The sequence below is a fragment of the Panthera tigris genome, chromosome D4 (genome assembly GCF_018350195.1).
Source record: "Panthera tigris isolate Pti1 chromosome D4, P.tigris_Pti1_mat1.1, whole genome shotgun sequence".
Classification (NCBI taxonomy): Eukaryota; Metazoa; Chordata; class Mammalia; order Carnivora; family Felidae; genus Panthera; species Panthera tigris.
In genome coordinates, this window is record NC_056672.1 from 47,365,474 (window position 1) to 47,393,199 (window position 27,726).

At 35.6% G+C, this 27,726-nt stretch overlaps 2 protein-coding genes across 13 annotated transcripts in view; one reads left to right on the forward strand and one right to left on the reverse strand.

Annotated features, from left to right (window-relative positions):
- Positions 1-2,769, reverse strand: part of ELAVL2 (ELAV like RNA binding protein 2) — a 199,932-nt gene extending 197,163 nt beyond the window's left edge. For all 6 annotated transcript variants that reach the window (XM_042964169.1, XM_042964167.1, XM_042964166.1 and 3 more), the window contains exon 1: positions 2,722-2,769. The gene's annotated coding sequence lies outside the window, so the exon portion shown is untranslated. The remainder of the gene's footprint in view (positions 1-2,721) is intronic.
- On the forward strand, positions 671-26,035 carry LOC102956655 (U2 small nuclear ribonucleoprotein auxiliary factor 35 kDa subunit-related protein 2-like). Of its 7 annotated transcripts, XR_006210494.1 has the most exons (4): positions 671-730; positions 23,221-23,307; positions 24,698-24,773; positions 25,964-26,035. XR_006210494.1 is itself a non-coding variant. In XM_042964157.1 (3 exons), the coding sequence occupies exon 3, from the start codon at positions 1,987-1,989 to the stop codon at positions 3,427-3,429; it is 1,443 nt and encodes a 480-aa protein (XP_042820091.1). In that variant the 5' UTR covers positions 679-736; positions 826-887; positions 1,833-1,986; the 3' UTR covers positions 3,430-4,303. The 7 variants fall into 7 exon arrangements, 6 of the variants coding, with proteins under 6 accessions (XP_042820091.1, XP_042820093.1, XP_042820094.1 ...); XM_042964157.1 differs by lacking the exons at positions 23,221-23,307; positions 24,698-24,773; positions 25,964-26,035 and adding exons at positions 826-887; positions 1,833-4,303 and having other exon boundaries at positions 679-736; XM_042964159.1 differs by lacking the exons at positions 23,221-23,307; positions 24,698-24,773; positions 25,964-26,035 and adding exons at positions 1,610-1,735; positions 1,859-4,303 and having other exon boundaries at positions 681-730.
- The last annotated feature ends 1,691 nt before the right edge of the window (positions 26,036-27,726 follow it).

Genomic DNA, 27,726 nt, shown 5'->3' on the forward strand with positions numbered 1-27,726 from the left:
AAATTTCTTTGTATGTATGTATATGTGTGTACAATATAAAAATCAGTAAATAATCTGTATCAATATCTATGTATCTATCTATCTATCTAATCTATCATGGTCTTGGTTCTGTTTCTTTAAGAACCCAGACAGGTACAAGTACCTCCACATGCCATGTGACTCTCATGTTCAGGGGCTAATGTTCTCAGATCTCCTTAGTAATGCCCCCACTATGTGTTTGTGTAGTCAATAGCACTAACTTCTGTCTTCAATCTTATATTACTGGTTGCTTCCCCACAGCTGGTCTCTAGGATAAGGCTTTATACTGAACAATGAATTCATACTTTTCTACCATTCAGCTCATCTAATTCCTAATTAATGTTTGTTTCCTATATTTTCTGATTCTGACTCCATTTAACAGACTAATACCGAAGCTATACATGTAGGATACAACATTATTTACATGGCTTTATCTTATTTATTGATTGATTGATTGAGAGAGGGAGAGAAAGTGTGCAAGCAGGAGCAAGTGAGGGAGGGGCAGAGGGAGAGTGAGAGAGAGAATCCCAAGCCGACTCCACTCCCAGTACAAAGCCTGATGCGGTGTCAATTTCACAACCAACTGATTGTGAGATCATGACCTGAGCCAAAACCAAGAGTCAGATGCTTAATTGACTGAGCCACCCAGGAGCTCTCCATGGCTCTGTCTTTGCAACCAGAGCAGTTCCCCTAGGACCCAACTCATTTTAGGGTACAGGTATCATTTTGGATCCTCTCTGTACCTCTGCTTTTTCCTCTTGTCTTTTCCTAATTTTCCAAGCAGATCATTATGCTTTGATTCTACAGATTGGTTTGGCAACAAAAATATCCTTGCTCTCTGCCAAATTTTTGGGTCAAGCGTGAAAAGTGTAAGTGTAAAGAGAGAAATTATTTTTCCATTTTAGCAATTAGCCTCAGAATTCCTCTCATGGTGAGGAACTTTTTGGGTAAAAAGCTCATATGCAATAAATTGTATTTTGTTGCAAAAGTGTGGCAGTTGCCAAGGTCATATATTATAGTTGGAGGTAATATACTATAGCGGTTTAAAGGAGAGGTTCTAGAATCAGATTGTATTGGTTCAAATCCCAGCCCTACTACTTATTAGCTTTGTGAACTTGGAAAAATTACTAGACCTTTTGGTTTCTCGTCTGTAAAAAGGCTGATAATATTAATAGTTCCTAGGGTTTTTCTGAGGAATAAATGGAGTGATACCTGTAAAACACATAGCACAGTGTCTGAAATATGTGAAATACTCAATAGATGGTAGCTGTTATTATTTTCATTGTCAGAAGACGGAAAGGTCCTCCACATGAGAGACAGGGAAAGAGAATGGAGGACAGGGGTTCAAGACAATCCGGAAAAACCTGGGACTTACAATAGTAAGATGGCAGAATGACATTTAAAACTAGTTCAGATTTAATATTTCACAGGAAATTGTTTGAATTGCTGAGATACAAGCCTTTTCCTTTCCTCCTCTTCCAAGTCAGTAAAATCTACTAAAGTCATTAATCCTCCACGCTATTAGTAGCGTGTGTGTTTAACACTGGTGAGGGTGTAGAGTTTCACGTCCAGATTAAACTATGCATTATAGAGTTAATATACACGGTGGCAAGAAACACGGTGGCCGAAGAGTCTGAGGACCTGAGCCCGTCACTAATTTGCTGGAATTTTTGTAAGAGTTTTATATTTTGTAACAGATCAAGACAAGCTTGCTCAGGTAAAAAGCACGGGAAATCTCCAGCTGATATCTGGGTTAAATGAGTAATTTGTTTCTTTTCATATTTTTTTCGGAAAATGGAACATGCCTTTGATAGTGCTCTCTATCGCTCATTCTCTGAAGGGTGTCATACGCATGCCAAGACTAACACGGTCACGTTAGTCACTACTACGATGGCCACTCAAAGGTAATTTCAATCTTTACTTGCACCTGTAGAACAAAAAAGGGGCTCAAAGTTGTGTTCCCAAACCATGCTCTCTAAAATACACGTTACTGGCCCTGGCAAGATGGCGGCGCCCGAGAAGTTACCGTTTCCGGAGAAACCAAGCCACAAAAAGTACAGGGCCGCCCTGAAGAAGGAGAAACGAAAGAAACGGCGGCAGGAACTCGCTCGACGGAGAGACTCGGGACTCTCCCAGAAGGAGGAGGAGGCTGCTTTTATTGAAGAACAACACCCAGAAGAAGAGATGCTGTCGGAGACCGAGAGGCAAAAATTACACGAGGCGTGGCTGCTTCGGGAGCAGAAGGCACAAGAAGAATTCCGAATCAAGAAGGAAAAGGAAGAGGCAGCTAGAAAACGGCAGGAAGAACAGGAGAGAAAGTTGAAGGAAGAGTGGGAAGAGCAGCAGAGAAAGGAGAGAGGAGAGGAGGAGCAGCAGAAGCTCCAGGAGAAGAGAGAAAGGGAGGAAGCTGCGCAGAAGACGCTGGAGCAGGCTGAAAGCGAGTTGGGAAATGGTGCCACATGGCAGAACCCAGAACCACCCACGGCCTTAAGGATAATGGAAAAAGATCGAGCTAACTGTCCATTCTACGGTAAAACAGGAGCGTGCAGATTTGGAGGCAGGTGTTTGCGTAAACACAATTTCCCGTCGTCGAGTCCCACGCTTCTGATTAAAAGCATGTTTACGACATTTGGAATGGAGCAGTGCAGACGGGATGACTATGACCCCGATGCGAGCCTCGAGTACAGTGAAGAGGAAACCTACCAGCAATTCCTGGACTTCTATGATGACGTGCTGCCTGAGTTCAGGAGCGTGGGGAAAGTGATCCAGTTCAAGGTCAGCTGCAACTTCGAACCTCACCTGAGGGGCAACGTGTACGTTCAGTATCAATCGGAAGAAGAATGCCAAGCCGCCCTTTCTCTGTTTAACGGACGATGGTACGCAGGACGGCAGCTTCGGTGCGAATTCTGCCCCGTGACCCGATGGAAAATGGCAATTTGTGGCTTATTTGAAATACAACAATGTCCAAGAGGAAAACACTGCAACTTTCTTCATGTGTTCCGAAATCCCAACAATGAGTTTTGGGAAGCTAATAGAGACATCTTCCTGTCTCCAGATCGGACTGGCTCCTCCTTTGGCAATGGCTCGGACAGGAGACAGAGGACGGGCCACCAGGACGAATACTACTGGAGGCCCGGGAGGCGGAGAAGCCCTAGTCCATCGCATTCCTACGAGAGAAGCGGGGAAGCTGAGAGGAAAAGGAAAAGCAGTCACCGGGGGAAGAAGTCTCACAAACACACGTCAAAGAGTCGCGAGAGGCACAGTTCACGCAGTAGAGGAAGAAAAAGGGACCGCAGCCGGATCCGCGGCAGCCGCAGCCAGAGTTCCTTCGGGTCCAGGAGTCCTGGCGGGAAGAGGTCAGGCAGCAGAGACAGAAGTACTCAGAGTCCCAAATCCAATTTTGTTCTTTAAAAAAAAAAAGAAATACACCTTACACGTCTTGTAATTTCTCTGAGGGATCTTACTTCTTTGTTAAAGAAATAAATGTAGCCTTTGTAGCTAAGGACTCACCTTCTTCCCTCTCCCACTCTCATTCTTGTATTTTTGCATTACAAAAGAACAGGTCCAGAGAAGAAGGGGGTCTCATCAGAAAGAAGGAAGGAAGAGAATCTAAAAGGGGCAATGAATGACAATTTGTCTTTAGTAGTGATAGGGAGAAAGAGAGGAAAACAGAAAACGAACATTAAAAGCTTTTTTTCCCCTTGCTATATCCAGAAAATGTAAAAGAAAAAGAAGACTGTGGAATCCAATCATTTATGTCTCTTTTCTTGAGAGGGACTGATCATCATCCATTAACACATGTTAATGTTTAATTAATTTTTGATAATGCAAGTTAATACTGAATGTGTAATGTGAGCTATATTTTACATTTTTTACACATTTACATAATGACAAACTAGAGTTGCTGACATGCTGAGAAGGACAGCACAAGAAAAGGCAATTATAGGCTGATAGTCCTAATAAACATATCATATATGAGATTATGCTAGCTCATAAAATGATTTAGGGAATATAACTTCTATGCATATATTCTTTGGAAAACTTGTATATGACTGGAACATTTACTCCTTGAATGTTTGCAATTCTTCATTAGTGGTATCATTTGGGCTTGGAGTTTTCAAATGTGGCAAGATTTTTTATTTGGATTAAATTTCTTCAATAGTAGTTGACTATCTAGATGATTCTATTTCTGCCCAGATCAGTTTTATAAGTTACATGTTTCTAGAAATTTTCCATTTTTGTCTAAATATTCAAATGTTTTGGTATGAAGTTGTTCCTGATATACTTGTATATTTTTGATGTTTGCAGTGTCTCTGATAATTTCCTCAATTATATATTTTAACGCTAGCAATTTGTACTAGCTTATTGTCTCTATATAATTCTTGAATAGAACAGAATTCTCTTTCTTTCATATCACTTTCTGCAAAATGTCTACTGCTTTTTACCATGAGAATAGCATGGTAGATTAAATAAAGATGAACAATTCATAGAAATCCCTCAAGTGTGGGGTCTAGTTCTCTTTGCTTTGAATCTGGGATGGTCAATGACTACATTAACAAAGGGTATAAGATATGAGAGAAGGGACCCTTTGACTATTTCTGGGCCTTGCTTTTTTTTTTTTTTTTAAGAGGAATTATAGTTTCCACTCTCCCCTCTCAGAACCCTGAACCGCTGTGGAAAACATCCTACTTCTCAGTGGAAGACATCACCTGGAGAGGCCCTGGGGGGGTTACAGGAGATACAGAAGGTTCCTGTTGAGCCTAGCCTTTCAGCCATCCTGGTCAAGGTACTAGGGAAGTGAGTGAGGCCATCTAAAACTTACTAAACCAGACTAGAAGCTCGCTGAATGTCCCCGAGTAACTCTGCTGATCCCATGTAGAAAAGAAAAAGTTGACAACCCAATCCTGCCTGAATTTTTGACCCACTAAATTGTGAGATATAAATAAAATGGTTACTGTTTACACACTAAGTTTTGGGGGTAGTTTGGCTCACAGGAATAGATAACCAAACAACAAAGGTCGTAAATCTGTTGTCATTTTTATTCTGCATGCCAATATATGCTATATCTTTGAGAGAAATTTTATGGACTGTTCTAGGTCTGTAGTGACATTCTGGTTTGAATAAAAGCAGTAAAACTGCATCGACCTTCATGGTAAAATAATTGAGAAATATAAATTTACTAGTTAGGGAGGAAATACCCTGATAAAATAATTGCCCTAAATAAAATCATGCAGGTAGAAAAAAAAACAAAAACAAATGAGATGTGTTTATGGAGTAACACACCAGTTTTCTGGAATAGAAAAGTTTTGAAATGAAGTTCCAGGAGAGAAAAATAAAATTCTAGGTGAAGACCATGCAATTAAGGCAGCATTTTTAAAGTGTGTTACATAGTTTTGGGATATGTTTTGGGATAGTTTTGAAAAAAAAAAAAAAAAAGAAAAGAGAATTCCATAATGAAATATGTCTGAAAAAAAAACACACATTAAAATGTCACTTAATAAATATTTATTAAGCCAATGAAACCCGTGTTAAAGTTTAATAGTTTTATGCTCTTGAGGACTTGGACTATCCTTTAATATGCTTACGCAGTTATAAATATCTAAGAGGCATAGTTGGTGAAATACTAGGCAGGGTTCCTAGGTATTTGACCACATAACAACCTCTTGATTGTTCATCAGGGAACTACTTGTGTTCCACAGAACACACTTTGGGAAATATTGCTTTAAATCTGTTGTATTCTGATATAAACTACAAAAATTATTAAATTCTGGTTCTGGTAATAGCCAAGGATCTGGTATTGTAATAATCCTGCAGGTAACAATTGTAAACTGTGAATTAAGTTAAAAAAAATAAAACGGCACAAGGTTTAACTAAAAGCAGGAAAATGTATTAAAAGAAACTTGATCCTTGAAAGAAGAGAACTGCACTGAATGAGATCCACATTTACATAGAGTTTTCCAGGAGGACCCTTCCTAGTCCATCAGTGTTCCGCAGCTTGAGTAAAGAGATACAGAAGTATTGGCTTGTGGTGTCAAAGTGTGGAGTTTGGGGTCCTCCAAGTAGCTCAAAATTGAAAGGGGTTAATCTCATAAAAAAAGTACTCCAAGGTGTGGAGTCTAAATCTATATATATGTCTAAATCTATATATAATCTCTCCTCAAATCTTTCGTTAATCCCTGAACTGGGCATTCATGAGGAAAACTCTAGGCATCTGGTGGATTTCAAGTCAGAAAAGCTAAATAGGGGAGCAAAGATTTCGGCTGGTGCTTACCATAAGGAAGACAGTTTGGAATTTGAGTCCCACCAAGTTAACTTTTACGCTAGAATAAAATCAAATATATTCTCAAATGAAGATAACAAAATTCAGTGTCCACAATGTGTTATCCACAGTGTCTGGTGTACAAATTTTCTAGCCATGCAAAAAACAGGTTAAGATGACCTATAGTCTAGGAAAAAACCACAAAAAAGAAACCGATCTTAAGATAGCACAAATGCTTAGGTAAAAGTCTAATCTGTTGATTAGACATTATTATTGTGTCAGTGTTAATTTACTGATATTGATAATTGTACTGTGCTCACATAAAAATAATTATTTAAAGGTAAGTAAGTGTCGTTTATACAACTTACACATTTCAGAAAATAATTCTATCCATATAGACAGAGAGAGAAAGAAAAAAGAATGAACCAAAAGTGATAAAATGCTAACATTTAGGGAATCTGATAAAGGGTATTGGAGAATTCTTTGTATTATTATTATGCCTTTTCTGTTACTCTTAAATTATGTCATTCATCAAAAATTATAAAAATATGATATGGTATTAGAGACAGATATAGTAAGGGCCATGATTAACTTTGATGAGTGTGTATCATGAAAAAAACAATAAAGAGAATATTGAATATCAGCAAGGGTGCCGTGAGAGGGCCAACCTTACACATTGCTAGAGGGAGTAGAAGTTGGGAAAACCCTCTGCAAAACATTTGGTGATGTAGATTAAAAGCCATTGACAATGGGTGTCCTATTTTATTCAGTAATTCCATTCTGGAAATCTGTCCTAAGAAAATAATATAAAATGTGGGAACAGCTATTTGTATAAAATATGTCAAATCCAGAATTATTTACAAGGCTAAAAATATAAGGAATTTAAATATCTTTTAATAATTAGTTGGTCGTGTATATTACGGTAAAGCCTTATGGTTGGATATTATACAATAATAAATATAGTGTTGAGATGGTAGCTGACATACTCTGACATATAGTTACTATGTATCATGAGCTCTACTAGATTTTATCTATGCCTTATCTCATGTAATTCTCACAATGTCATTCAAATTGAAATTCATGAATAGTTTATATGACTGTAAGAAATATTATATAATGTTAAATGCACAATTCAGGATACACTGTTTTATGCAGTCAAATTAGAAACAAAAAAATTCTATGGAATAAAAACAGTAAGGAAAATTACCAAAGGGTAATAAGAACTGTCTTTAGATGTTGGGATAATGGATAATGGATGTATTTTATTCATTTTGTTTTGCTCTGTTTTACAGATTTTAATAGTTATGTGTTAATTTTATAATGAAATACAAGACAAAATAAAACAAAAAGTTGTAGTAAAAATTATTTTAGTAGAAGTCTATACATAGCTTTCATTTAAAATACCATAAAGGTGAAAATATTGTTGAAAGTATCAAGAGGTTAATTAAGAAATGTGTACGTGGTATTCATTTTTAATCCAAATTGATTTCTCAAGATGAGTTATTAGATATTTCTATGACAGCACCAACATGCATTATAAGATTTGTCAGAGAATATTTAATGCCTATGGTAAGCTTAAAGTTAAATAGTAGTTTTTCTTTGATTGTATTGTCACTGCAGTATAGACCATATGAGCATATAATTCAAAAAACTTGTTTCTGATAAAACACAAGTAAATGTGAGCCATGGTATAATATAAATGCAGTATAAAAATTGTGTCTCAGGAATTTCAAAGAAGAATACACTAGTTATTGGACTTATAAGTTAGTAGTTTACATTTCAAAGAAATACTAATAAAAAAATCTACATTTGGCATAAATACATTAAATACATTGGATGAGAATTAGAGTATTTCAGTGGGGTAACTATTGTCATATTGACTGTGACAATAATGAAAATGTTCAGTGGATTATCTTCCAATTTAAAATAAAGATTTAGGACATCATAATATCATATTATAGTGATGGAAATATTATTTCCCAAAAATACTTACATTAAAGTTATGTCCACAAATATAACATATCTTCCAGTTCTTTATAGCCAAAAATTATGGCTAGATTCATAAATGGTTTCTAAAATAATCTAAATATTGTATGGAGATGTTAGGTATTTTGTATCTTTTGCACAAATTCTATGGACATTTAGGCTAACTTTTATTGTGTTTGGTAAAACTAAAAGCAAAACATGTAGGAAACATATCACCAACTGATATCAACAAATGCAAAATTCGTAATGGATGTTCATGAGATTGTACTGGATGTATTTTAATGATCTAATTTTTTTTTTTTTTTTTTTTTTTTGGGACAGAGAGAGACAGAGCATGAACGGGGGAGGGGCAGAGAGAGAGGGAGACACAGAATCGGAAACAGGCTCCAGGCTCCGAGCCATCAGCCCAGAGCCTGACGCGGGGCTCGAACTCACGGACCGCGAGATCGTGACCTGGCTGAAGTCGGACGCTTAACCGACTGCGCCACCCAGGCGCCCCTTAATGATCTAATTTTAAGAAGCATGCACATCTACTTCAAGTCATTGTCTTCAAATAAAATTTTAATGTAACTGATCTTGATTGTAAGGAATCTATGAAACTTAACAAAAATTCACGTCTGGTGAGAAGCAAATGAGTATTCAATATCTCAAAACTAAAGTAATTTGTTTCAGAAAGGAGAGAGAGAATATAATCTCCACTGAAGTTGTAGGAGGCTGTAAGGAGATACACACAAAAGAAGAGTGATATGGGCATAATTTGAAAAGACTGAAAATATTATATGTAATATTTATTTGATCAGTATTAGCCTTACAAAGTGTTAAAAAATGTCATGGGTCGGGGCGCCTGGGTGGCGCAGTCGGTTAAGCGTCCGACTTCAGCCAGGTCACGATCTCGCGGTCCGTGAGTTCCAGCCCCGCGTCGGGCTCTGGACTGATGGCTCGGAGCCTGGAGCCTGTTTCTAATTCTGTGTCTCCCTCTCTCTCTGCCCCTCCCCCGTTCATGCTCTGTCTCTCTCTGTCCCAAAAATAAATAAAAAACGTTGAAAAAAAAAATTAAAAAAAAAATGTCATGGGTTTATGACAATATTTGTATCACTTGCAATTTATTTTTTTGATTTTTGTTTTATTCTTAGAGTTACGTAAAAGAAGTGTTTTCCCTTGAAGGTGTTAGCATCCAAACTTATCTCTAAAAACAGGCCCTCACGGACTTCATGTTTTAGAAAAAAAAAGTGTTATTTTCCTATATTTATATATGAGTAACATATTTAAAACAAGGGGAAAAACATTTGCTGTGTTTTCTTCTTCCTAACAATTCAGAACTTGAGGTTCATGTGGGAAATCCTAGAACATTAGAACAGTAAAGTGATCTTAGAAATTATCCATTCCAAGACCTTCATTCTACGGATGAAAAATTGAGATCCCAAAATGTTACAACTGTACAGTTAACCCCTTTGGCTACCAAAGGATGTCCTCGGGAACAGTCAAGTCTTTGGCAAAGACACATCAGTAACACCCCGTCTGTCTCCCATTCTGCCCTAGAAATGGGGAGAATAGGGGGTAGAATATAATACCCATACTTCCTGGTTTTCATGAGACACTTTTATTTACATTTGCCGTCTGGGTATAATATTTCCTAGCTCCCTCTTTTACACTCAGAATTGTCTATCTAAGTTTAGATACCCTAGGATAATGGGTGTTTAATTTGATTAATTTGCTGATGGGATACAGTGGGGTGGACATTCCTCTTTGCTTATATTCTTGCAAACCTAAGAGGTTTTGGAAAGAGCAGGAACAAATGGTTTTGCCAGAATTGCATAAAGTGAGAAGCCCAATGTTTTGACATATTAATTTTGCTTCAGCTGGACAATTGTATATTGTATACTCGACAGACTTGGATTAATCTTACTGTAAGGCAACATTTATTTACCTCATTCCTCTTCAAGAACACTAATAGTTGGACATTCACTTATGATAAGACTGTTAATATATGTTAATTTTCTGTGTCTGTCTTCTAACTTCCCATATAAACTCTAAACAGAAGATCCGGTGAGGATTTAAGGAAAAAGGAAATGAAAAACATTCAAGAAATGGCCTTCTATTAGGAAACAATAATTATGTTTAAATTATTACAATTTAGAGGTGAAGGCATAGGTCAGTGAGCCCATGAAAATTATGTGCAAATATATTTGGGTGTTCTTAATTCTTGCATCTATAATTTGAAAAAAAAAAGTGTTCTTTTAATAATTGTTATGTTGTCCTAATTTCCATAACAGCTAACCAAAATTTTGATTTTGTAAGGAGAAGCTTACTATTATAAATAAGCTTCTATTCTTGGAATTTTGTTAATACTGTCATGGAATGAATTCCATTTTATATAGTTATGTCAAATATTTGTGTTTTAAAGATGATCTCAAATATAGTTTTCAGTGTTAAATTGATGTTTCATGGTGATCATAGCGATGAATCATAGTTTCTGAGTAGACTTAACTTTATACTTTCATTTTGGCAAACAAGTGGTTTTAAGTTCACAATTATGTGAACAGGTGACTCTCATTCTAATGAAGCGCAAAGAGAATATTGAAGAAAAACTCTAATTTACACATGTTCATATTTTATACATATTGAATATATAGCAAAAACCCATCAAGGCTGGATGAAAAGCAAAAAATTCTTCTGGCTTACACATTGCACAAATGCACATGCATCTATCAACAGCTCTTGCCCCCTTTTCCTGCCCAATCTACTCTTACTGAAAGGGTTGTGTTAAAGTGGCTACTGTTTCCTAAATGAGATAGTTATATTATAGAAGAATGAAATTGGTTGTTGTTCATTTCTCTATTAAGAATAAGGACTTGAGGCCATAATCGAAGTGAATTAATGCTGTTATTACTGTGGAGCTTGTATTATGTCTTATTATTGTATCTGAGTGAAGGGAGTGGGGGGAGGTGGGAAGCAATGCCTTTCACAAAATCATAAAAGTATAACATTACAATATATAACAAAGGAATAGGCTGAAGGGCAAAACAAAAATGAAGAAGATTCATCCACTTAGACTATTTACTAAAGCTGACAATTTGTAAGGGTATTGGCATCAGTATGTGCAATTACTTATCTATTTCCACTGAACAGTGAAACTGTTCTCCCCCAAGGAAGGCTTAGAGCAAAGTGTTTCGAGGAAGGGGGTGGGGAAAAAAGACAAAGGAGCTTATCCTGAATCTATTAGCTATAATGAACAGGTACTAAGAAGCAGACACTGCCCGGAACATAAATTACAATCTAAATGAGATATTCGTATTTACATAAGCAGTTCCTCAGGCACTCTTAGCTAAGTTCATGGGAAGAAAGTCTTCCAAATGCCATTCATACCACCAGGGATAATTGCTGGACTAGAAGTATCCATGCCATTGCTGGGGAACCACGGAACGGGGTTTTAATTTTCAGTTTGACTTACACGCTGTTGTCATATCATAGAGACTACAGTTGCAGTTTTACAGCATGGTTTTTCTTGGCTTATTTTAGAATCACAGAAAGAGTAAGCTTGCAAATCTTTTAATAAGGCAATTACATTCAGACAAAGATTAGATCTCAGTGGCACAATAGATTTTTGCTATATTATTCAGTATCTTTTTGATATTCCACTGTCACTAGACAAAGCTGTGAATAGTAATGTGACAAGTCTATTCAGAAGACAACAATGAGGGTTTCCTTAATTGTGTTCACTTGTATGCCATACAAACCCTCACTTAATTTTTTTTTCCTGTTTTGAAAAAGCAGAAAGAAAATATCATTTAGAGTCACAAAAACCACTGTTGAATCTATCTTTGAAATCTACATTTTATATTTGTAAAATGAAAATGTTGAGATATTCAATCATTTAATTTTTTATTTGGTAAAAATATCTTATGATTCAAAATGTCAGTCTTAATATAGGAATGAATTATTTGACATGAAAAAGAACAAAAATTCTTAAGAATCTAAAGAGTTGTTTAAAATATGTACTTTGGATGATGGGATAGGGATTTGGAAGATCCCCCTGTGGGTTTCTAATGGTTGCTAATAAGAAACCTAAGGCAAATATTTGTTTTATGTATTTTCTTCAAGACTTAACCTTCCTCCCATACTTAAAATTATTTTAAGAACTTATGATGGAAATGTAAGACAGATAGTCCTTTTTGGACTAGTAAATTTTACATTAATGTATTAGTTTATTTGAGAGAAGGTCTTGTTCAAATGATCTAGTATTTTGTTAATTTTATAAATTAATGTTTATAAGTCAATTTTTTTTTTTTGAGAGAGAGAGAAAGAGAGGGATCAGGGGAGGGGGAGAGGAAGAGGGAGTGAGAGAATCCCAAGCAGGCTCCATACCCAGGGTGGAGCCTGATGGCATGACCATGAAATCATGACCCGAGCCAAAACCAAGAGTCTGACACTCAACCGACTGAGCCACCCAGGTGCCCCTATAAGTTAACTTTTAAAAGATAGTGGCACTTATCTTCATTGTCCCAGATTGAGATTGTGTAGCTAAAACATCACTGAATTTGTGGAACATTGTTTGAAACTAATGACTTTGTAGAAACAATTATCCTTAAAGTTTAATTTGAGCAGGACAAATGGAAACTGTGAGTGATGAGTTCTAATCTGAATTCTGTAAGTAGTGTTTTTACATCTTGGTTTCACTTAATCTTTTTTTTTTTAAGATTAATTTATTTATTTTGAGAGAGTATGAGCAGGGGAGGGGCAGAGAGAGAGGGAGACAGAGGATCTGAAGCAGGTTCTGTGTTGAGAGCAAGAGCCCAATGCAGGGCTTGAACTCATAACTGTGAGATCATGACCTGAGCTAAAGTTGGAAGCTTAACCGACTCACCCACCCAGGCGCCCCTCACTTAATCTTTTGGTACCTGTTTCCTTAGTAGTAAAATAAGGAAATGCTTCATGTGAGGATAGGTGTTGTATGAAAGCAATTAATCATGGGAATCTACTGCTGATGCCAAAAGCACACTGTTGACAATAAATTATATTAAAAAAAAAAAGAATGGAAAATTGATGAGAAAATTTCTGTAAATGTAAAAGCACTACATGAAGGCTGTACAATATCAGAAAAGCTATAGAAGATGTAGGAAGTGGGGGTTGCCTGGCTGGCTCAGTCAGAAGAACAAGTGACTCTTGATCTCAGGGTCATGAGTTCAAGTCCCAGGTTAGGTGTAGAGATTACTAAAAAATAATTAAATAAATTAAAAACAAGGTCCAGGAAGTTTCCATAGCCATAGATTTGAGAGCTTTGCATACTGAATCATGGAAGGAAGTGGTTAAGATTGTACACCAACTGTTACCCTGGAAGAGGTTTACAGGTAAAAAGTAGACAAATGATTCTAAAAGGAAATGTTACAATATCTTAGAAAATAATTGTTAAATGATATGATGAAATAGAACATTATTAATTTATCAAAATATTCTGAGCAATGTTTACCATTTTTATATACTTAAAAAAAGCACCCATACTGGGTGGCTTGGTCGGTTAAATATCTGATTCTTGGTTTTCACTCAGGTCATGATCTCTCAGGTCATGATCGCACATCCCTGACAGTGTGGAGCCTGCTTGGAATTCTCTTTCTCTCCCTCTCTGTGCCCCTCCCCTGCTTGTGTTCTTTCTCTCTGAAAACAAAAACCAAAACCATTTGATATTATTGTTGGGAGTGATTGGTAGAGCTTCCCACCTAATGAAGAGCACTGCAAGGCATCTTGGTCTTTTTGCATACAAATTAAAGAGAATACTTAGAGTTAGTGTAATAAGTAGGAACCAAATAAACTTTTTGTAGTTAATCGAGATGTTTTCACAGGCGCTAGCTATAAAGATTAGACAAACTGGGAGCCATTATACTTTGATATTGCTACATAAACCTTGACTTCCCTGTGCTTACCAACAACTTATTATTGAAACAAAATTGGCCAATTGAGATCAGGCCATAATACTCTATTTGCATCTCATACTTCCAAGAAATATAAAGAAAATAGTACAGTACTTCATGATTATTAATATATTGAGCAAATTAATATTCAGTCCTGTTACAAGTTCCAAAACATTACTGTTAGATTCTTTTAAAGTTACTTTTTTCCTGCAGTAAAGCAATTTAAGTCATCAAAACTAGTCCCTCACAAGGCGTAAGTTTATGTTGCTGCTATTCTTTAACACAGATTTGTCATAGACATTAAATCCCACACAAAATGTTGGATATTTACTGTAGAAAATCTGAAATGTAATTTTTCAGCATTACATTCTACCTCTACAGATTCTAATGAATGAATAAATTCTTTATTGACTTTGGCTCAAATGGCAAGGCTATGTGACCCAGGGAATAACCAAATGTTGGCAGAACAAAAGTGAAAAATCAATAGCAATTGATTATTTAAACTCAGAATTTCAGGGTACTCAGGCAGGATTTATTCTAAGCCAAGCCCCAGTAGGAGCACTCTTTGAATCTATCTGATTTGTAAACTGTCTCCAATACTTCATCTTACCCAGTTAATTTGCAATCAGAATTGCTGTTTGAAATGTAGACATCTGATTTGTTGATGAATCTTATATAGTTTCTGCAATTTGTTTATTTTTGCTCATGTATATATTAGTGTCCACCTAGTTCATGCCATTTTTATCCTTTTGAATTCTGAACCTCCTCTTCAGATTAAAAAAAAATATTATTTCAAGGACTGCTAGAAAGCCTTAGGACTTAGTAGTCCTGTGGTGTTGTCAAACTGATTGTTGGAGGAGGGGAGTTCCCCATCTGATCTCCGCCAAACCAGGCTGGGACATCATTCAATTGAAAGCCAAGAGGGACTCAATTGGAAAGCACCACACCATGCTTTTTGTATATTGCACCTGCCTCTTGGGGGTTATGCTAAAAGTGGCAGCACTTTTCAGAAAGAGAAAAGCTGGCAGATGTTGGAGGTGCTTAAAGGGATGATTAAAAACTGGCACATTCTCTCCATGAAAGTGTGTCTGTGTTTATTCTACTACACTTAGAACTTGGCAGATCTTGGGGATATGGTTAGAGTGGGAAAACTCTGGCAGGACCACTATTACTTACAAAGAGGTTCTCCTCCAAGATATTGGGATCAAATACTAAGCTATTCAATTTGCCAACAAAATACATAATGTCATAAATTTAATTTTTGTATGAACTGAGCAGAAGAAACAGAAATCATTTTCACAAAATGGTTGGTGACTGTTACCAACACTAATCCTTAAAGTTAGAGATTTTGAATTATGTGATACCATTATGCAATGTGTATGTGAATATTTAGGTTTCACATGGACACTTAATTTCATGTATAAAATAATTTAAAATTGAAAGTGTCCATATAAAATGTCTGGGCTTCTTGTAACCATGATTACACTTTTTTTTTCTAGAGAAATTTGCTATTAATATTAATCTTGAGTCACTTGTCTGACTATAAAAATAAAATTGATCATTTTAATCTCTTCAGTATAGTCATTATAGAACTTTGCAACCCAGTTACCTATGAGACATTTTGTTAAGGCAAATGTTAGCCGAGTTATGTGGTCCTTCCAAGAACATCTTATAAAGAAAATAGCTTGAAACAGTTTACAGGAATCATTAGTCAGTAGCTAGTATGACATTTCCAATTATTGTGAGTATAACGACACTTACCGTGTTTGCAGACTTTATATGAACTTATGAATTGCTAACAAGTAAATTAGACATTGATTATTCATCTTATAAATAGCCCACAGAAGCAAGAACAATATAAATATAGACTGATAATACAGAGTGGGAAGCGATCTTAGAATTCAACTTTCCTACGTATTTTGAATCCCTTATTGAACTTTCTTTTTTTTAATTTTTAATGTTTATTTTTGAAGGAGAGAGAGAGAGAGAGACAGAGCACAAGCAGGGGAGGGGCAGAGAGAGAGGGAGACCCAGAATTCAAAGGAGGCTCCAGGCTCTGAGCTGTCAGCACAGAACCCCATGCCAGGCTTGAAGCCACAAACCGTGAGATCATGACCTGAGATGAAGTCAGAAGCTTGACTGACTGAGCCCCCCAGGCACCCCTCAAACTTTCTTCATGAATGGTCATTTAGTCTCCTTCTTACCAGTCACATTTTCTGCCATCCCCAACCATGGAACCCATTGGACTTCTTTTTGTTGCCTACACATTTCTGTGCCTCTGATCATGCTTTTTTTCCTGTCTGGACTTCTTTCCTCCCCTGCAACTTCCAAAATATTACTTGTTTGGCAATATAAAATATGACCTTCCCTGTGAGGGACCTTTCCCAATTCTGCCAAAGCAGCTAAAAACATCTTCTGTTCCCTTCCGTTGCTATGGCATTTGCCACACTGTACTGCTATTGTGACATACACACACTCACACACACACACACACACTTTTGTAACTCTCACTATACTATTCTTATGGGTAGGAACAGTTAAATTCATCTACAGATTTTTAGAACCTAGCAAAAAGTACCAATGTTTTCTGAATGAATATATGAATGAATCAATAATTTTAATTGGATCAGAAAAAGTAGCCATAAAATTACATATGCAAGAATTGAAAATTAAAAATATGAGCTCCTAAGACAAAAATGAAGTATTGACACATGTGAGCTGTTTCTGAAACAATCATAATTCTCTAATTTTCTCTTTATTTTTTTAAAGGTAGATTGGTCAATGGTAGTCCCAATTCACTGAATGAGGTCAACCTAGAGACAGGTATAATGAAGCTACAAGTTTTCACTTTGCCTTGGAAGCGTCACAAATTGGTCAGGAAACAAATGTTAGTCTGCCTATGTCCTGTAGCATGCTGTTGAAATGCATGTCTTTATTCATGTTTGTGCCTATCAACAAGTAATAAAATGTTTAAAATAATAAAACTTGAATTTGGGGCAAATAGCCATTGTTTGCCATTATTGTCCCATCTTTTGTTTTCGTTTTGTTTTGTTTTTGGTCCCATCTTTTTTTTTTAATGTTTCTTAAACATAATTTATTCATTTTTGAGAGACAGAGAGAGACAGAGTATAAGTGGGGGAAGAGCAGAGAGAGAGGGAGACCCAGAATCTGAAGCGGGCTCCAGGCTCTGAGCTGTTAGCACAGAGCCCAACACAGGGCTTGAACCCATGAACTCTGAGATCATGACCTGAGCCGAAGGCAGACATCTAACTGATTGAGCCACCCAGGTGCCCCTTTTTGGTCCCATCTTGATAACAGGTTTAAGACTTTGCTAAAGTCAATAAATTATTATTCTTTCAATGTAACTCTAGCCAATGTAATAAGGCTAAGATTAATACATTTGCTAAATTTCTTTCATTGTGAAGCTATTGGAATCTGTTCATTTTGTAGCTGTCATTCTAAAATAAGCATAAGTGTCCATGGAGGCACGCAAGATGGCTTGGAATGATTTACATATTCAAGGAATAGACATGAGGAAAATAAAAATTATTAATCTGAGCTATATTTACACTTCTGTTGCTCTTTATTTCCATAATTAGAGGGGATTCTCTTAAAGTTATTATCACTGTTACAGCTTTTCATGCATTTTTAACCTTGAGCGTTATGTTTTTAAGTAATGTTCTAATTTGGTTAATATTTTCACAGAATGTAATTCTTGGTTATTTTCACCGAATGCAGTTTCTCAAGGAATGTTTCAAAATACAGCATTACCCATTCAATAATTTCAAACAAGACAGTGATAAATTTGCTGTTATTTAGCTTCTCTTTTAGACAGCATTTATTTATAGATAGAGTTCTGTTCTCAGAAATCTAAGTATACATTCATATATGTACATTATATATTTTATACATTGAAATAGCAAATTCTTTCAGGTACATTAAAGTAGAAATTGTTATGTAATGAATCTCTGGGTTATGATTGAAAGGAAAAAGTAACTAAACTAAGATAAAGCACCTTTAGGATTTTTAATAATCTTTATCTCAAGAAAATATGAATGTCTTCATCATTAAATGTAAAATTTTTAAAATATTAATTGGTATAATAATTAAATGTAATTTATAATTCTAAGGAATGAAAGAATAACAAACTAATAAAACCAAGTTTTAATAAAATACAGGTCAGCAAATAGGAAATAACAGAGTGAAAAAGATTTTCTGGGAATATCTAGAAAATCACTCACACATACAAATATATGAAGTTGCATAGGAGACATTGGAGGGCTAGTGCTAGTTGAATAAAAATTTTTAAAACCCTGAAAAACTGGATGTGTCTAAGAATTATATCAAAGTAGCATGACTTGAAGAGATGGGGTTCAGAAAGTCATAATAAAAAGGTAGCTGAAATTAATAACTGGCAAGATGTCAAGGTGTGGGGTAATTAACCTCTAGAGATATCTTTCAACTCAACCAATAGTTTTTGTTCAATACTATAAAATTTCTTGGCTTTTTTTTTCTTGATGTCTGTGTTTTGCTAGATGTCTATGAATTCATCTAAAACAATTCTGTGGAACTCAAAAGTTCTTTTAACTCTTCATGGTAAAGTCAACCAGTTTCTTCTTAAAAATAAAATGTATTATAGAGGTGTTCTTTTTTTGGAAGCAGGAGAGTTCTTGTGCTTATGCTTATTTTCATAGCTGCCTTAATGCTGTCTCTACTTTCCTTCTTATAATGGTCAGAAAAAAGTGCTTGGTGGGGTAAAATTTAAGCAATGATTATTTATTTGAGTTCTACAACAACCATAGCAAGATAGAGATGTGTTATTAATATTCTTAATCTTGTGGCAACTAGATTTGAGAGAGGCCAAGTGAGTTGAGTTTACCTGTCTAGTAAAAGAGGTGTTAACGCTGAAGCCAAGTCAAATACTGTTACATAATATTGGCACTTATTAGGCAAGTGATCTTGCAAAAGTTATTTATCTTCTGTAAGACTCAGTTGCTGATAATTAAAATGTGTATAATAATAGCTGTGACCTGATAGAGTTGTGCAAATTATAAAATAATCTGTATTAAGCCTTAACACAATGTTTGGCACTTGCACCTGACAATCCTTGACTCTAGATCAGAGGTCGGCAACCAGAGGTCCTCAGGGCAAATCCTATCTACTGTCTATTTTTGTAAGGCATATGAACTGAGAATAGTTTTTATATTTTAGATCGTTGAAAATGATCAAAAGAGCATTATATGAAATTCAAATTTTGTTGCTTATATATAAAGTTTTATTGGAACACAGCCATTCTCATTTGCTTATGTTTTGTCTATAGCTGTTTCATGCTGCAACAGTAGAGTTGAAGAATTATAACAGAGACAATATGGCCTGAAAAGCTGAAAATTGATAGTTTGGCCTTTTATGTAAAAACTTGGTGGCCCCTGCTCTCAATACAAGTGCTCAGCTTTACAGCTCAAGCTACATTTCAACTGTTTGATTCCAGGAACAAACTATCTATCACATCTGATTGTTAGGGCTCCAGACTAGGAGTCATTGTACATTCTTCTTTTTCCCTAACCTTCCTACTTCCAATCTGTTAACAAGGTTTGTCAGGTCCATGGCCAGATAATGCTGTGAGTCCAGTCAGTCCTCTCTTCAACCATTACCACATGAAAGACTGAACATACAAACGGACAATGGTCAGACCACATGTAAAAACAGAACTCTGACCTACAACCTAAAGCAAACTATCCAGGGACCTAACCCTCGTATCTACAATAAATAGCCCAGGAAGCCAGCCTACTGCAACTTAGTCTTGCAGGAAGCCAGATACTATCTCTAGAGACAATCCAAGAAGATAAGCAATAACTTCCTGTAACAATCAGGCCCAAATAGCCAGGACTTCATTAACAATTGAGAGCTTCCCTAATTTTTGTTTCTGATTTCAATGTAGGACTAAGTAGAAAATGCCAAACATGTATCAATTACGCACAGATATACCCTGCTTCTGGTCAGCCTGCCTATAGCCTCCCTATGCTGACAACTTCCAATCAAAGCATACCTGAGTGCCCACCCCCCCCCAAATAAAGCTTTCCCAACCCTCCATCTGGCTTTGAGTCTCTGCCAGAATGAAAGTGATGATGGCTGACTCCCTTGTGATAGCAAGCTCTGAGTGAGTAGCCTTTACTTTACTCACTTGGTTAGTTTTACAACAATGTAGAAGTCACACCATAGAAGCTACTAAAAGGCGCTTTTCTGTCCCTTGTCCTTTGGCTTGGCTCTCTTTCTTGCCTCCTTACACTTTGCACCCAGCAGGAAATGGTCCTTTTGAAATGTTAAATCGGATCATCTCAAGGCTGAGTTTAAAACCCTGTCATTGGACTTAGAATAAGATCCAAACACCTACCTAAGCCTAAAAGCCTTTTGCAGCGTTTCCTACCTACTTTTAAAAAATTTTCAACTCTTGATTATCTCCCCTTTATTCACTTTGTTTTAGGTGTACTGTCTTAGTTTTTGTTCTTTCAACCCATCCAGCTCTGTTGTTGATTGATCTCCTAGATCTTGCAAGGCTAAAACCTTGCATTTTCAACTCTGCAAAAAGACCTTTTCCTACCACCAGATTCTAAAGTAGTTCCTCTCATCCCAGTCTCACCCCTTAACTTCTCTAATAGTATATTTTATTTTTATCAAAGCACTCAGCAGCATCTGAAAATACCTTGTTTATTTTATATCTGTTTACTATCAGTTTCCTATTCTACTAACTACTCTTTTAGAGTAGAAACTCCATCTGATATCTTGTCAATGATAGTTGCTGTATAAAAAGGAAATTTTTCTCTGTCTGTATCTGTTTGCTGCTATAGCTCTCAATTTGTAATGTTTCCTAAATGGGGAAGGGGTGGTTTGATGGACTTTCCTCAAAATCCCCGACAACACATATAGACTTTTTTTTCCCAGTGAAGATGAAACAATATTATCATAGTTGACCTCCTTTTTCTCTTTCTCTTTTTTTTTTTTTTAATTTTTTTTTCAACGTTTTTTATTTATTTTTGGGACAGAGAGAGACAGAGCATGAATGGGGGAGGGGCAGAGAGAGAGGGAGACACAGAATTGGAAACAGGCTCCAGGCTCCGAGCCATCAGCCCAGAGCCTGACGCGGGGCTCGAACTCACGGACCGCGAGATCGTGACCTGGCTGAAGTCGGACGCTTAACCGACTGCGCCACCCAGGCGCCCCATCCTTTTTCTTTTTATCTTAACGCTGCTTGTACGTATTGGCTCCCTTACTCTTTTAATAACTCATATATTATTTAACTATACCATTGGGATGCATGTTTCTAATATTTTATTATTGCAACGATACAATAAATACTTTATTCTTTTGTTCATTTGTACAAGTGTTTCTGCAGAGTAGTATGCATCTTTTACATTTGACAGATATTGCCAAATTGTTTGCTAAAGAGCTGTACAAATTGGTATGCTTCTCAATAGCACTTGTTTCCCTGTATCTTAACCAACACTGGATATCGTCAAATTTTTCATTTGGGTCAATCTGATATGTGAAACAAGATATTACATTACTCTTTCTAATTTTTTTCATTCAATATATGAACATATTTACTTATACGTATTGATCATTTTTATTGTTTTTTCTGTACATTGCCAGTTCATATCAATTTTTTGTTTTTAAAAATTGAATGTTCTTTTTCTTTTTGATTTTGTGAGCTATTTAAAAAATTCTGAAGTTGTTCCTTTTCCTCTTGTATATGTTGTAAATATTTCCAACTTGTCGCTTACCTTTTTACTTTGCTTCTGGCATCTGATAGGCAAATCTATTAATTTTTTCTTTATGGCTCTTAGTTTTTCTGTCTTGTCAATGAAGAACTTCTTCAATCAAAAACTATAAAAATATTTCCCTATAGTTTCTTCCAGTAGTTTTATAGATCATTCATCCATCTATTCTTTTATCTAACTGTAAGTGATCTAAATTAAATCTTCCCTTAGTAGATAGCCAACTATTTTAACATTATTTCATGAGTAGTCAATTTTCCAATTGAAATGTTAATTTTATCTTATCCTAAATATCCGTATGTATGCATGGTTATTTCTTGATTTTTAATTTTCTCTTTGAAGGAAAATTGAAGAATAGGATATATGCAAAAAGTGCACAGATTGTAACTAAAAAGCTTGTTGACTTTTGTAAGGCAAACAGATCATATATAACCATGAGATAGGGCAAAAAATATAATTATCACTATTTCAGAAACATCTGTTTTCTAGGTAGTTAATTTTGTCTTCAAATATTGACAACGATGTCTTTTAAAAATGTATCTTTCTTTTGTTCCTACTGTATTAAGAACGTCTCCTGAAATGTTAAAAGCAAGGCCCTCCTTGTCTTATTCCTGTTTTAAATAAGGAAAGCCTTTGATCTTTTATTATTTTAATGTGAGGCTTGCTTCAGGTTCTTGGTAGATTCTCCTCAATAAAGCAAGATTTATTTCTATTCCACATTTATGAACATTTGAAAAGACATACATAGGAATTAAATTTTTGTGAGGCAACAGGCAGAATTGTGCACTGACGTTGTCCACAGCTGATGTTGTTTAGGCTGGCTTGCTTAGACATCAGGCTAGTTGTCTAGAAGGATGCTTCTTCTACTTTAGCAGGAGAAAACTCACTGAAATGCAGCCACCCCATCCTTACCGGAGGGACTGCAGCATCCTACCACCCCAAAATCTTCAGTAAGACAGATGGCTGACCTTCCCAGGTAATTTCTATAAACTGCTTTGACTCCAAATCCAGAGAGCCAGGTGCTAAGCAGCTGAGTGTTCTATCCATCCACAAGTTTGACTCTCATGCTTGAATTTTAAGGAAGAGATGAGGATACGGATGTGGTAGAGGTGTAGGGGTTAAGTTGCCTCTGCTAGAACCGTCTGCATATCCTCTGAGTCAGCAGTGCCCTGGCTTGGTTGGCCTCCCTGTGACATGTTGGAAGGATTAGGGGTGTCCATGTATGCCATCTCTTCTCTTGCTAGCCACTGAAATACCTGTTTCCCTTTCTCCCCAAAAGCGTATTCCTTAACCCATGTTGCGTGACATTGTGGAATTCATCCTGAACTCTGTGGGTACAGATGGTGCCTCAGACTGGAACCACCAGGTGGGGAAATTATATAAAATGTTTTAGCATTTATCAAGATTGTCATATTTTTTAAGGCAATCTGTTAATGATTTGAATTATATTAATAGATATTTTAATGTAGAACTTTTCCTTCTTGTGATAAACCCTAATGTCTTAGAATCCGAGGCCTGATGTGCCAATATTTGTTTGTCATAACAATTTGTATTCATGAGTAAGAGGTAGCTATAGTGTCTTTGTAAATAATAATGATTTTGATACAAAGTTGGATAAGCTTTTCATCTTTATTCCTATGTTCTGAATCCATTCTTTCTAAATTTGGTATAATTGACCAATAAAACTGGGTCTTGTGCACTTTGGGGGAAGGGTAGGTGTTGACTATGCTTTCAATATCTTTTTTCATTATCGTTTAAGTTTCTTATCTCTTTTAAAACTCAAATTCTGTAGCTTAAGCCCTTCTGAGAAATTTTCTGTAACTGTCCATTTCATCTAATTCCCTCCAACCCAACCTATCGGGACAATCTCCATGTTACTGATTTTACTTTAAAAAATATCTCCTAATTTTCCTTTTCTTGTTTGTAATTTTATTTACTGATATTTTTTAATCTTTCTTTAAAAAAGATTTTCTGAAGTTTTGGTTTCTAAAGAACTAGTTTTTAAATTCTTTCTGTTTTTTCCTATATTTTTAACCCATTAATTATTGTATTATCTTTATAAATATCAACTACTTATTATAAGTTGATTTTGTTATTGTAATTTGGCTCCTTGTATTAACTGCTTAGTTTATTTATTTTTAATTCTTTCTTGAAAGCTAATAGATGCATTTAAGTCTATGATTTTTTTTTGCGAAGTGCTTCTTTGCTCATCACATAGATTTTGTCAGTAATTTCTTAATAGTCTCTATTTTCATTTTTGATTTCCTTTTTAATGTAAGTAATTTAGGTGGGTACTTTTAAATTTCAAAGACACAGATTTTATTTTAGCTGCTTTTCATCTCACATATTAAGCGACATGTTTTTTGATTCATAATATATTTCCACTTTTTCCCCAAGTCAGTACATTTGGTAAGCTCTGTCTCATTCTCCTGAAAGTTGCATTGTATTATGTTTTATGGATGTATCATAATTTATTTAACCATTACCATATAGGTAGAGATGTAGATTCTTTAGAATTTTTGCTTTTGCAAAGAGTACTACAAAATATCCTATACTTCTATGTGCATGTGCAAGTACTTCTTCAGGAGAGCACCCCAAATTGGAATCAGGGCTGAAACTTATATTTTAAATTAGATAGATATCATCCAATTGGGCTTTAAAAGGCTTTATTAATATACATGTACAATAATGCTATTTTACTTCATCCTAACCATCAGTAGATGTCAATTTTTTTTTTGGTGCCAATCTGATTGTAGTAAGAAGAATAATGGCCACCAAAGATGCCCATGTCAACCTGACAACCTGGCAAATTTTACTTGGATTGTGATTAAGGTATGGACCTTGAGATGGGGAGATTATCCTTATTATCCTATGTGGGTGGGCCCAATATAATCACAAAATATCTTGGGAAGGGAAGAGTGAGGCAAAAGAGGCGGTCAGAGAAATGCAACATGAAGACTTGAGCCACTGTTGCTGGCTTTAAAGGCAAAAGTACGAAACTGTGAGCTAGGGAATGTGGTAGCTTCTAGAAGCTGGGGAAGACCTTCGGTAGCCAGCAAGAAAAACAAGACCTTAGTCCAGGACCACAAAGTAGTGAATTCTATAAACAACCCAAATAAACAGAAAACATAGTTCCATAGAGCCTCCAGAAAAGAAGGTTGCATACCATCACCTTGACTTCAACCTGTTGAGATCCATGTTGGACTTCTGACCTATAGAACTGTAAGATAATAAATTTGTGTTGTTTTAAGCTACTAAATTGTGATAATTTGTTACAGCAGAAATAGAAAATGAATATACCCATGCTTAGGTTTTCCTTCCTACACAAGTAGTAGGTGGAGCATTTTGTTTTTAATTTACAGTGTTAGTAAATCATGATTAGGTTGAAGGTCTTATTTTTAAATTGTGTTGATATTTCTTTTGAGGACTAGTGTGCTAGTATGGGTTGTGTCCCCTGATTGTACCCTGACTGATACATTGGTATATGTAAGTGTTCTGTTTTTATCTGAAAATAATGAATATTCACTGTTCATTTGGGATAAAATGATATATTGCTATGTTGACTTATTAAACTTAAATAGTTATTCAAATCCTTTATATCTTTACTTATTTTTTTTACTGTTTGCTTTCCATTCATTCAGCTTTGCATATGCTTATTGTCTTTCTCTTTTCATTACTTTTCCTGGAGTTTGCTATAGTTCTTTTTTATTTATTTATTTTTCTAGTGCTTCAAAGTTATAGTCTTTATTTCTACTCTTTTAATATTTATCCCTGATATTGTTGCCATGTATATTTAAGCAAACATCTAACGTTCATATATAACACCCTTCCTGTACATTTTGGTACCTTTGACCTCCTGAATAACATTCTAGAATAGAACACTTCCGTATTGTGTCTTTGTTTAGCCTGGAAAATTAGGCATCATCATCATTATTATATTTGTTATATAATACAGAGTATTTTGATTAGATTTATCCACTTGTCAATCACTTTCTTTTTTCTTTGTTTTTGGTGTGTTACAGATGCATTACAACTTTGAAGGTCTGAATTTCTTCTGATCCTATTTGGAATACATTGTGTTTCTTGTATTTGTGAGTTCATTATCTTTTATCAGTTTTAGAAAATTCTGTTATTGTCTCTTCAAATGGTTCCTGTCTTCTATTTTCTTTCTTCTTTCTCGGGAATTTGATTTGATCTATGTTAGACCTTCTCATCTTATCCTTGGTGTCTTGAGTCCTTTCCACATTTTCTAATCTCTTTAATCTCTATGTTGTCATTAATTGTGTTTATCAGTGTCTAATATGCTGCTTTATCCACTGATATACTGATGTCAACAATTTTATTTTACATTTCCAAAATTCTATTTGCTTATTTTAAAATCTAGTCACTCTTGCTTGCTCATTTTTCTATTTCCATTAAAAAAAACTATCTTATACAAGTTCTTTTATGGTGTATATCTGATAATTTCAATACAAGAAGTTCTTGGGTATTTAAGTTTGTGTTTATTATTGACTATTGAGTTTCATTCATAGAAACCTGTTTTCTTCTGTGTTTCCATTTCCTAGACTATAGGCTCATTTATGTTTGATCTGAATTTGTGGGAATCTTAAGGGCCAAAATTGCTGATGCTTTCCCCCAGAATGTATTTGCTGTTTCTTCTTCTGGAGACTAGTCACTAGAGGGTACTAGTGACTTTAAACCAGGAATGCGGTCACCTTGGTACACTTGGGAACCAAGGCCTAGTGCAATGCTGGAAACTCATCTTTCAGGTACCCCTACCTTTCATATGTTCCTAAAACATATGGTTTCTTTCTTAGTTACAGCTTTCTTTTTTCTTTTTCTCTTGGAGTTTTCCTTAATTTCCTGAAAGATCAACAAAACATTAAAACGATTACCCTGCAAACATTTAAAAAAAAAAGTTTTTTTAAAATTACCCTGGATCTAAATGTTTTGTAGTGGGAAGTCCTTCAAGATATCTGTTGCTTCATATTCCCTGAAATAGAAACTACCTTCTTGAATTTCTAATACAGATTGCTTTTTATATTTTAAATCTATATAATTAAGTACATTGATATTCTGTTATTCAGCTATTTTATTACATATTTATTTTAGCAGGTACAATTTGAAAGTTTCAATTATTCTTTTTTATTGTTGCTTATCATTTATTTTTTTACTTAAGTTTTGTTTGTTTGTTTGTTTGTTTGTTTTTTTGTATTTGAGAGAGAGAGAGAGAGAGCACATGAGTGGGAGAGGGGGCAGAGGGAGTGAGAGAGTCTTTAGCAGGTTCCCGGCTCAGCACAGAGTTCCACACAGTGCTATATCCTGTGACCCTGGGATCATCACCTGAGCCCAAATCAAGTTTATGGTTTTGTAGAAATAGGGATTGAGTCTTATGACTGGGTGGCATTTTTGTAGGATGGATTTTTCTTTTTTATGAGGAGGCTCTTCGTCTTTGTGATGGCTGTTATTTCACTTGTCTTAGGACTTACTCTGTTTTCTCTCTGGTATAGAACTAGGTAATGAATGAATCTGCCTCCTTCTCACGGTCCACTTTTCCACCTAGCTCTCACTGGGAGAGATCATGTTTATGATCATAAGCATAAACATGATCATATTTATGATTATGATTTTTTTTTGGGTTTCTAAGGAAAAACTCACCTTTGGGGAACTACTCTTTCACATGATTTTTGGTTACTTTTGAGGTTTTTGATTTCTTAGCTCTTTTGGATTTTATGCAAGGTTCATAAAAACACACTCACACACACTCAGTAGCTCTGTCCCAAAT